This window comes from Erinaceus europaeus, chromosome 11 (assembly GCF_950295315.1).
Source record: "Erinaceus europaeus chromosome 11, mEriEur2.1, whole genome shotgun sequence".
Lineage (NCBI taxonomy): Eukaryota > Metazoa > Chordata > Mammalia > Eulipotyphla > Erinaceidae > Erinaceus > Erinaceus europaeus.
In genome coordinates, this window is record NC_080172.1 from 1,564,712 (window position 1) to 1,576,340 (window position 11,629).

The window sequence follows — 11,629 nt, forward strand, 5'->3', positions numbered from 1 at the left end:
GAAGGAAGAAAGAGAGACAGAAAGAAAGGAAGGGAAACAACCCCTCGGAGTGGTGAATTCGTCACGCAGGCACTGAGCCCCAACAATAATCCTGGTGATGAAGTAAACAAATGAATAAATATGAATGAACCCAAGCAGCAGTTTCACAAAGAGGTCACTTAAAATATTCCCGAAAAGGCTGGAGACGTTGCTCACTAGGTGGGCCATGTGCCTTGCAAGCATGTGACCAAGCACCCAGGTTTGAAGCCCGCCACCATCTGCAAGATATGCCCCCCAGCCCCCAAAAGCTCTGGAACTGCAGTCTCTCTCTCTCTCTCTCTGTCTGAATGAATGAGTGAATGAATGAATGAATGAATGAATGAGTAAATGAATAAAAAAAGTAGTCCTGAGTAGTGAAATTGTGCATGTGCAAGGCTCTGCCTCCAAAAAAAAAATGAAAATCAAAATCAATAAAAGCCTTTGAAAGGTGAAGGAACATACTCATGCGTCTGGAAGAGGAGTGTCCTTGAGTTGGGATTCGTGGCATCAACGCACAGAATTGCTCATCACTGCCACTGGGGTGTTAAATCAGAACCCTACATCAGAACCCTGCTTTTTGTCATTTTAAACAACTGAAGGAACATCTCAGCCTTTGCTTCCCCACCTCTAACCTGGGGGTGGTGGTGGCAGTAATAGTAGTAGTTATCTACTAAGTCATGTTTAGATGATTAAGTGACCAGTTTGAAAGCCACAGGGAAGGGTCAGGAATGTGAGAAGCAGCAGAATGCCTGCCTTACATGCCAAGGCCCTGGGCTGGAGTCCTGGCACCACATAAGCTTCACAAAGACAAAGAAGATAGGCAGAACTCCAAAGATGGTGGGGCAAAACTTTGGGTCTCTAGCTCTGTCTCCCTACTCCCTCTCAAAAAAGACAAAATAACAGTTATGCGAGAGGTGGCCTGGCTGTACTGTGATTGTGTGGGGTCCCAAGCCACACCCCTAGCATCACATAAAAATTAATCACTACAAGTACTCTGCACGAGTTGGGCAGTAGCTCAGCAGGTTAAGCGCAGGTGACACAAAGCTCAAGGACCGGCGTAAGGATCCCGGTTTGAGCCCCCGGCTCCCCACCTGCAGGGGAGTCACCTCACAGACGGTGAAGCAGGTCTGCAGGTGTCTGTCTATCTCTCCCCCTCTCTGTCTTCCCCTCCTCTCTCCATTTCTCTCTGTCCTATCCAACAACAATTAGATCAATAACAACAACAATATAACAAGTGCAACAAAAGGGAATAAATAAATATTTAAAAAATTAGTAAAAAAGGATTTCACATAGTGCCCTACATTTACAATCACTGGATGAGTGTTGTTCTTTTACCAGTATTAAATGCTTATTGTAGGATAGATTGTGTACTACATTGTTAGTTGATTTTAGCATATTCCATGTTTTACTATGTGCTTCACTCCTAGCTCAAGGCAGCACAGAACGATGTTTCTGCACGGTAGTGTTCTGTAAGCCTCAGTCATGTATGCCCTTACTTCACCTGCCTGGCCCTTTTTATATATAGCAGGTTGATTTGATTGCTTGTTCAGAGTAGTGGTAGCATTTTAATCCCTCAAAAGTATCTAATAGACAAGCAAGAAACACAAATGCATCAAAGAGCTTTCTGGAATAACCTGATGGATCTATTCTTCGCTTTGGACTCAGTCGTGACTGCATTGTGCAAATCTATTTTTGACACCTTCCTAGCTCTAGTAAATCATTTTCTTTGTCTCTTGTTTTTCTATTTTTAGAAGCTTTCTAAATGTGGTACACTTCCAGATAAGTACTATCCTTATGGTAGACGTGGAGAATAGAGAGAAATAAGTCGAGAAGTATAGACAGTGGAGAATCTGAATGCGGACCGTTGGAGGCTTCATGACCCACCGAGCTGAGTGGGCTTTCTTGCAAAGTGGCATAATGGAACCTGGTGACAGGAAGTCCTGTAAAGTGACAGATTGCCGTGGGGCCAGGCAGTGGTGTACGTGGTTAAGTGCACGCATTACAGTGTATGCGGACCTGGGTTCAAGTCCCTGGTCCCCACCTGCAGGGAGAAAAGCTTCGTGAGCGGTGAAGCAGGGCTGCAGGTATCTCTCAGCCTCTCTCCTTCTCTATCTTCCTCTCCCACTCTCAATTTCCCTCTCTCTCTCTAATAATAAACAAACTAACAAACAAACAAAAGAATTAAACCCTGGGCCAGAGTAGTGGTGGGAGCCAATTCATTGCCTGTGGGTGAAGGAACAAGACTCAATGACTAAGGATGGTGATACCCAGACCAGATAAAAGGAGCAGAAGGAGCAGAGGAGTGTTTTGTTGTTGATGCAGCTGTTGTTGCTAGGTTACATGTGAACTGCAGCTAGGATGTCTACTTGTGTTAAAGAGAGAAAACCTGACACAGCTTTAAAAAAAGGGGTGGGGGGGGGCAAGCTGAAAGACTTGGAGTCACTGATATTTGAAATGGATGTCTGGATGATATCTCAGGGAGTTTAAAGGAAAAGAAGGCTTGTTATAAAAAGAATGAAAATGCATTTGGGGCCAGGTGGTGGGGAACCTGGTTCAGCACACACACTACAGTGTGTAAGGACCTGGGTTTAACATGCACTTCCCGCCTGCAGGCAGGAGGCTTCACGAGTGATGAGACGGGGGCTGCAGGTGTCACTCTTTCTCCCCCTTCCATCTCAATTTCTCTGTCTCTATCCAAAAATAAATAAATAAATACAGAAAACAAAGGAAAAGGCTTTGCCCTCACCTCATTTGACAGAGATCACCACAGGAAATACGCTCATCAATTTCCGCATAAAACCTCTTATGACTTCACGACAATAAACAGATAAAAGCCGTGTACAAAGTCACGTGTTCGTGATTAAACATTTTTTAAAAAAGAATCTCTACATTCTCTTGCAGGTCAGAAGAACCTTTTGACTGTGTGTGACGCTAAAGAGAAGTTTTCGACAGTGTATGGACCTATCAACCCTGCTCTGAATTCGACTTACACCTTCCTGTCCAGACTTTTCGCAGAAATCAGTCGAGTGTTTCCAGATGAGTTCATTCACTTGGGAGGAGATGAAGTGGACTTGCTCTGTTGGTATGGCGATCCTTTATGCCTGTAGCATTCTATCTTATTACATGTTGCATCTGAAAGTAACAGTATAGGGTTGCCAGGAAAGAGGGAGCCTTTGTGGATAATATCTTTTTGCAAGGACTAAACTTGGCAACACAGTTTCTGAGCTGCTAGCTGGTTTTTTAGAATACAGAAATAGATGGCTTAACAAAGAATCAATAAAAGCCATGTTTTAGCCTGTCCCCTGTGTATTGAAAGAAGCTGTGACCTCAGAGAGAGAATGGGGGGAGGGAGAGGGAGGGAGAGAAGGAGGAGGAGAGGAGGAGGAGGAGGAAGAAAGGAGAGGAGAGGGGAAAGGGAGAGGGGAAAGGGAGAGTGGAGGGAGTGAAGAAGAAAACTGAAAAATTTAGAAGACTATAGTAACGATGGCTATGTGGGCGGGGTGGACAGCATAATGGTTATTCAAAAAGACTCTCATGCCTGAGGCTCCAAAGTCCCAGGTTCCATCCCCTGCGCCACCATGAGCCAGAGCTAATCAGTGCTCTGGTTAAAAAAAAAAAAATTCATTTTCAGAGACAGAGAAAGGTGGGGGGAGGGAAAGTCAGTTCTACAGAAAACCAGCAGCCAGAAAAAAACATTTGCAGAGTGAAATGAAGAGAACACATACAAACGTTAATAGTTTCATATCTATACACAGGATGTTTGGGATATATGATACTTTAAATAGATTCAGGATGAGGGCCTGGGTGGTGTCACACCTGGTTGAGCGCACATGTTACAGCACACAAGGACCCAGGTTCAAGCCCCTGGACCCCACCTGCAGGGGGAAAGCTCCATGAGTGGTGAAGCAGGGCTGCAGGTGTCTCTGTCTCTCTTCCTCTCTATCTTCCCCTTCCCTCTCAATTTCTCTCTGTCTTTATTCAATAAATAAATAAAGACAATATTTTTGAAAAATAGACTCAGCATATATGGAATATAGGGAATTGAAGCACATGAGATTATATATATGTAAGAAAAAAGTGGCCCAGCTGTCTCTCAGGCATCATGAGAACTCTGGTGGTTATCGCTGGGGATGGGGATAGGGCACAGAATCTGGTGGAGGATGAAGTGTGGAACTATAGCCTGTAATTTTGTAATCCTGTAGACCAGTATAAAAACACGGATTAGACATGGAGAAAAATAAATAAACAGCGGGAGTCGGCGGTAGTGCAGCAGGTTAGGCGCAGGTGGCAGAAAGCACAAGGACCGGCGTAAGGATCCCAGTTCGAGCCCCCGGCTCCCCACCTACAGGGGAGTCGCTTCACAGGCGGTGAAGCAGGTCTGCAGGTGTCTGTCTTTCTCTCCCCCTCTCTGTCTTCCCCTCCTCTCTCCATTTCTCTGTCCTATCCAACAAAAACAACATCAATAATAATAACTACAATAAAACAAGGGCAACAAAAGAGAATAAATAAATAAATATTTAAAAAAAATTTTTTTTTTAATGTGGGGAGTCGGGCGGTAGTGCAGCGGGTTAAGCGCATGTGGCACAAAGCGCAAGGACCGGCGTAAGGATCCCGGTACGAGCCCTCGGCTCCCCACCTGCAGGGGCGTCACTTCACAGGTGGTGAAGCAGGTCTGCAGGTGTCTGTCTTTCTCTCCCCCTCTCTGTCTTCCCCTCCTCTCTCCATTTCTGTCTGTCCTGTCCAACAACGATGACATCAATAACAACAACAATAATAACTACAACAATAAAACAACAGGACAACAAAAGGAAATAAATAAACAACAAATCAAATCAAAAATTTCAATTATACTCTATTTTTATTTAAGGAAGTCCAATGCAGAAATCCAAAAGTTCATGAAGCAGAATAAACGTTTCAAAGATGTTAGAGAACTAGAATCCTTCTACATTCAAAAGTAAGTTCCTGAGAAGCCTATTTGGGTTTTTATTCAAGGAATGTCTGGTAGGGATGTTCCCGTTAGTTAGTAGTGTTTTGTTTTCCCAATATCTCACCAACCTCTTGCCAAAGTATAAATGTTACCCAGATAAATAGTCATAAAGAGGGGAACAACATTCACTATGTGATTAAACTGAGAAAAAAAGCTGTCTGAGGGGCCAGGATATTAGGCACCTGGTTACGGTGCTCAAGGACCCAGGTTCAAGCCCCCAGCCCCCACCTGCAGGGGGAAATCTTCACAAGTAGTGAAGCAGGGCTGTCTCTATCTCTCTGTCTCTATCCAATTATAAATAAAATAATAAATAAAATAAAATAAAATAAAAGGTTAAAAGGTGACTGTAGGCCTCTTACAGTGACTTGAGCTAGGTGACAACAGCTGTGAGGCCCCTGTCAGCTGGACTCTCCATCAGCACCCAGCCTCTGGGACCTACCCCTCTGCTGAGTCCTAGAATGCTTCTTGTGTTCTACACCTGTGCTCCCTCCCCAGTGTGGGAACCACACTCGTATGTGTTGAGACGTTTCTCCCTGAGATCCCTTGGTTCTGTAGAATCGCACTGTCGCTTCTGTCCGGGCTCACTTTGCTCCCGCCTGAAGTCTGGTATCCACCCTCTGATGTGAGCCTGGGCCCCGTCACCAGCTGTATCTTCCTCTATCTCTTCTTCTCTATGGAAACCATCCTTCCTTCCCCAAACTTTAAGGTTTGTTGTTGTTGTTGTTTTTAATTTCTTTATTGGGAATTAATGTTTTACATTTGACAGTAAATACAGTAGTTTGTACATGCATAACATTCCCCAGTTTTCCATATAACAGTACAGCCCCCGCCAGGTCCTCTGTCATCCTTCTTGGACCTGTATTCTCCCCAGCCACCCACCTCAGAGTCTTCTTTTACTTGGGTGCAATACGCCAACTCCAGTTCAGGTTCTGCTTGTGTTTTCTCTTCTGATCTTGTTTTCAACTTCTGCTGAGAGATCGTCCCGTATTCTCAGGTTTGCTTTCTGTGGGGTTTTTGTTGTTGTCTCGTGTCGCTGGGCATCAAACCTAGGGCGTCGTGCGCTGAACTGCGCCCCTGGGGCTGGAAGAGGCTTTTGTTCTGACTCTCTGTGTTTCACTTCAAAAGGAAGAGAAGGAAGGAGTCAAGTCTTTATTCCAGTAGCCATATTCTGAATGTCCGGTGAGCGGTGGTGTGAGGGATCGTTGTTTTGGGACGTGCACGTATAAGCCACCTCTACCCTGTACCGATGCCTGCTGAAGAGCGGGGCTTTACAGTGGGAACCGCAAACTCTTTCCACGAAGGGGCAGAGGGAGAATGCGCTAGCTCCACATGCTGCGGGGCAGTGCTGCGCTGACCATCCCTCTGCCTTTGTCTCTGTCTCTCTCACATGCTTTCTCTCTGAAATAAAAATAAAAAAGAATTAAATGTTGGCCATGGAACGGTGAAGCTGTACCTGTGCAAAACACTGGTGCAAAAAAAATAAAATCCATAAAGTAAAGCTATTGTTAAACTTGTGATCGGAAGTAACTGGGTAATTTTTTTTTAATGGTAGGGTTTTGAATATTATTTCCACTCTAAAGAAGAGGCCCATCATCTGGCAAGAGGCTTTTGATGATCATGCGAAGGTAAGGGCCACATGTGATTCTGGCAACATGGAAGACGGGGTATTTCACACAGGAAGGCATTCTCATGAAGCTTCTCCCGATGTTACAAAAAATCAGCTCCCATCTCCTAAGCTTCTCTGGTGGGAAAGGGAGGCTGGAACCGGCAGTCTTTGTTTCCTTGCCCCCAGGGACTTTGCTCCTTTATGCATGCGCCCACTGGCCCCTCCTCCCTCCCTCCATCTCATTACTAACAGCCAACTGACACACGTTAAGGTCAGGTCCTCTTTTCAGGAGATCAGAATAAATCTATAGAAATATGAGTCTTTATGCAGAGTCCTTAAACAAATAAAAATGGAAATACCACTCCTGGACGTCTGTCCAGTGACACTGATGCACTAATTAGAAAGGACACATGCAACCCTGTGTTCACGGCTGCGTTATTCATGATAGTCAAAGAGTGGACGCAGCCTAGATAGCCATCATCAGATGACTGGCTCATGGGACAGATACTCCATGGATACCACTCCGAGATCAGAAAAGAGGATAGTGTGTCCTTTGGGACAAAATGAATGGAACTAGAGGTGATGATGTTTAGTGAAATAAGTGAAGAGATGAGAGACAGCGGCCAGATGGCTTCACTCAGATGTGGAACCCAGAGAGCTGATTCACATGAGCTTGCCCCACCAAAAAAAAAAAAAAAAAAAATCCAAACAAAACAGGAGCAGCAAACTATTTGTAAGACTTGTGAGAACTCTGTTAGTTCTCTTTGGGAGGTGGGAGGGTGGGGACTCAAAACTTCGGTGGTGGGTGTGGTGTGGAGCTAGACGTTGCAATCTTACCATCTTAATAAGAAACTATTAATGACAAATAAAAAATTTAAATAAAGGCAATAAAAGCCACTAAATATTTTTGTATGGGAGAAAAAGAAAGAAAGAGAGAAAGAAAGAAAGAAAGAAAGAAAGAAAGAAAGAAAGAAAGAAAAGAAGAAAGGAAGGAAGGAAGGAAGGAAGGAAGGAAGGAAGGAAGGAAGGAAAGAGAAACACAGAAGTCTCCATCGCTATTAAGGTAATTTTATTGTAAGGAAAACTGTCAGCACAGGCTTGTTTGTTGAACTCGAGCACCACCTGTCTCTGGCTACTGGCTAGCAGGCATGGAGATTCACTCTTTCCGGCAGACCCCATGCCCCTTATCTCCCCAGCTCAGTGAGCACCCTTATATGTGAATAGCACTCCTCTCTGACATAATCACAGATCTTTTCCTTTGGGGCAACTGAGAGTCTGCAAGCCCAGCTGCTAATATTACTTTTTCCAGAAAACAGATGATGTCTCCACAGTTGCCAAAATAAATAAGACAGTAGTGTGATGAAATTGGCTGTGAGTGATGTAATATCAAAATGGCTTAACGTTGAATAGCCAGCCTTAAGTCTGACAGAGCTTCAAATTTCAAGACCCCACGACAAGCAGAGTTTGAAATTATCTCCAGGTGGTTGGGAGAGGAAGAAAGCACTTGCTTCTCAGTGTTCTTAGAGGCTGTGTCCCTAGCTGCCGCACCCTGAGATTCAGCGTCCTCTGTTATACTTGGCAGTTCTAACGGTGTATCTTTGATTTGTGACTGGAACAGCTTCATCCTGACACAGTAGTTCAAGTATGGATCAATAGGGATTACCACTTAGAACAAGCCAGGGTCACGGCAGCCGGCTACCCTGTGCTCCTCTCCGCCCCCTGGTATTTGGACTACATCAACTCCGGGGAGGACTGGAGGGCGTACTATGCCGTGGAACCTCTTAATTTTCCTGGTAAGTGAAGCAACTGTCAGAACCTTGGCTTGTGGCTTTTCTTTTTATTTATTTGTTTATTTATTTATTTTATTTTATTTCCCCCCTTTTGTTGCCCTTGCTTTTTTTATTGTTGTTACAGTTATTACTATTGTTGTTGTTTTTGATGTCATCATTGTTGGATAGGAGAGAAATGGAGAGAGGAGGGGAAGACAGAGAGGGGGAGAGAAAGACAGACACCTGCAGACCTGCTTCACTGCCTGTGAAGCGACTCCCCTGCAGGTGGGGAGCTGGGGGCTCGAACCGGGATCCTTACGCCGCCGGTCCTTGGCTTGGTTTGTGACTTTTCTTCCTGAACCTCCCACTAGGCATCATCACCGGCTTGTTGCTGAGTCACTGTCCTCAACTTGGCATTTTCTGTTTGTAGTGACTGAAAACAGCAGCTGTCAGGATCCTTTAAACGTCATGAATGAGGGGCTGGGTGGTGGCACACCGGGTTAAGCGCACATAGTACGAAGCAGAATGATCCGGGTTCAAGCCTCCGGCTCCCCACCTGCAAGGGGGAAGCTTCACAAGTGGCAAAGCAGGTCTGCAGATGTCTCTCTGTCTCCCCTTTCTCTCTCAATTTCTCTCTGTCCTGTCCAATTAAAAGGGAAACATGGCCCTTTTAGCAGTGGATTTGTAGTATCAATACTAAGCCCCAACATTAACTCTGGAGGAAAAAAAAAAACAACAACAACAACCTTTACGAATGACAATATATTCATACTTAAGCAAAAGAACTTCCAAAGCAGCTTCTCCTAGATGCCAGCCCCATTCTCACAGCCGCGTCTTGGCGCTCTCTCTGCCGTTTCTCTGTTCATGGTGCGGTAGACCGACTTCTGCAGAGACGGCTTCTTGATCCCATTCAATTCCCGTCGTCCGTCACCAGACACTTAGCCCCACTACCTGCTTTATCCTCCTTGTCCTCTGGGAACCACTGCTTTGCTATTACAGTTCTTCTCTCTCTCTCTCTCTCCCTCTCTCTCTCTCTCTCTCTCTCTCTCTCTCCCTCTCTCTCCCTCCCTCCCTTTCTTTCACTCATTCATTTATTTTGACACTGGAGCTTCCAGTCTGCACCATTCATTACACCAGTCCCAACTGCCCCCCTCCTAGCTGGTGAGAGACACAGAGAGGAGACAGCACAGCCCGCCCCATGCTCATGTGTAACATGTGTAGCATGTGTAACATATGTAGCATGTGTAACATGTGCTCTCAACCAGGTGCGCCACCGCCCGGCCCCAGTCTCTCAGCGTTTCCATCTTAGGTTATTCCTTCCACTTCTAGTCAGTCTTTCTGTGTGTGCGCCACAGCTGAGGGCGTCTGTCAAGGCCATGCTGACTGCTGAGGATAAAGCAAGATCTGTGTTGTCTCTGCACCTGAGCCTTGAGGTGCCGCCATTTAGCTGCTGTCAAACCTGTGGCCTTCATGCAGGTTCTGAGAGGCAGAAACAACTTGTCCTCGGAGGAGAAGCTTGTCTGTGGGGAGAGTTTGTGGACGCCACCAACCTCATGCCGAGACTGTGGTACGGACTTTGAGAGCACTCGACGTAGGTGCCAGACTTTCCCTTTCTGCTCCCGGTATAACAGCCCCAGGGTTTCCCGAAGCACGGGAGTCATGTGCCTACTGAAGGAAATATGAGGGGGCTGGGCAGTAGCATAGTGGGTTAACCGCAGGTGGCACAAAGCGCAAGGACTGGCATAAGGATCCCAGTTCGAGCCCCCGGCTCCCCACCTGCAGGGGAGTCGCTTCCCAGGCGGTTCTTCTTCTAGCGTTTGCCCTTCTTCCGTAGCCAGTCAACAGTGTCAGGTTGAGCCTGATGTAAAGTTTCGAGACCTCCTTTGAATCTGGAGAGGTGGCAGTCGTTGACTCTGTGGGTCATAGTCTGTCTGGAGCCGCAGGGGCAGTTCGGGTCGTCTCTGGCTCCCCAGCGATGGAACATAGCGGCGCACCGGCCATGGCCTGTTCCATAGCGATGGAGGAGGGCCCAGTCATAACGTGCTAGGTCAAAGCTGGGTTGACGCTCGCAGGGGTCTGTGATGAGGTGTTTGTTCTTGACCTCAGCTGACTGCCAACTCTGTTTCCAAGAGTCTGGAACAGAGAAGTTCAGTGTAGGCGTAGGGGACCCAGGCGGTGAAGCAGGTCTGCAGGTGTCTGTCTTTCTCTCCCCCTCTCTGTCTTCCCCTCCTCTCTCCATTTCTCTCTGTCCTATCCAACAACAACAACAAATAATGGCAAGGGCCACAAAATGGGGGCGGGGGATGGCCTCCAGGAGCAGTAGATTCATAGAGCAGGGACCCAGCGCCAGTGATAAACCTGAAGGAAAAAGAAAAAAAGGAAGAAAGAAAATTTGAATATAAGCTTTTTGGTACTGGGGGTGTGGTTTTAGGCCTCGGGCGAGTGCAGTTGGGGAGAGACTCTGGAGCAACAAAGAGGTCAGCTCCACCAAGGAAGCCTACAACAGACTGACAGTTCACCGCTGCAGGATGGTCAGGTGAGACGCACATCAATCTTTCTGGCTTTGTTTAGTCCTGGGTGAGTTTTTCAAGCCTCCTTAGTCAGTGCAGCCTCTTGCTGCCTTTCTGAGTCTGTGCTGTTGATGAAAATGTGCGTCACTGCATGTGAGATGGTAGCGAGCATCTTCTTGTAGAAGGGAAAGGAGTGCCTCCAAGAGAAGCTCTTTGAGCTTCTGCGTCTACTTCAGAAGCGGGCTGAATTGTGGCGCGGCTTCACGCATGGCCACGAATCCACTTGACAGTCTCGCTTCAGCCATTCATCCGGGGCTTCAGTGATTCTGGCCTGACTCTTTTGTCTTCACTGAGCCGCGTCTAAACATCTTACTCACATTTGACGTGTTCCACAGGCGAGGCATAGCTGCGCAACCTCTTTTTACTGGATACTGTGATCATGAGTACAACATAGAAAAATGAGCCAAGACAAGAGGAAACACTGGAAAAGGAGAGGAGGGAGGAGGAGAAGGGAAAGAAGGAAGAGACGAAGGAGAAGACGGAAAAAGAGGAGGAGGAGGAGGAGGAGGAGGAGGAGGAAGCAACAAATAGGAACACGTCCTACCACGTTCTGTTGTACAATCAGTTTCATTTCAAATGACGTAAAGTACCTTTGAAATAAATCTTTTTTTTTTTTTGAACCTCTATATTATTTCATATTCGAGGCTGGCATTCCTTTGCAAGAAAAAGTGGATAAAAT

The 11,629-nt window shown here is 46.2% G+C and overlaps 1 protein-coding gene across 2 annotated transcripts in view; it reads left to right on the forward strand.

Moving 5' to 3' along the window:
- HEXB (hexosaminidase subunit beta) overlaps positions 1 to 11,423 on the forward strand; it is a 29,278-nt gene extending 17,855 nt beyond the window's left edge. For both annotated transcript variants that reach the window (XM_007518514.3, XM_060201057.1), the window contains 7 exons: positions 2,920 to 3,100; positions 4,886 to 4,972; positions 6,558 to 6,630; positions 8,230 to 8,404; positions 9,857 to 9,947; positions 10,812 to 10,916; positions 11,286 to 11,423. In XM_007518514.3, the coding sequence (XP_007518576.2) occupies positions 2,920 to 3,100; positions 4,886 to 4,972; positions 6,558 to 6,630; positions 8,230 to 8,404; positions 9,857 to 9,947; positions 10,812 to 10,916; positions 11,286 to 11,352 (779 nt within the window). In that variant the 3' untranslated portion in view covers positions 11,353 to 11,423. The remainder of the gene's footprint in view (positions 1 to 2,919; positions 3,101 to 4,885; positions 4,973 to 6,557; positions 6,631 to 8,229; positions 8,405 to 9,856; positions 9,948 to 10,811; positions 10,917 to 11,285) is intronic.
- The last annotated feature ends 206 nt before the right edge of the window (positions 11,424 to 11,629 follow it).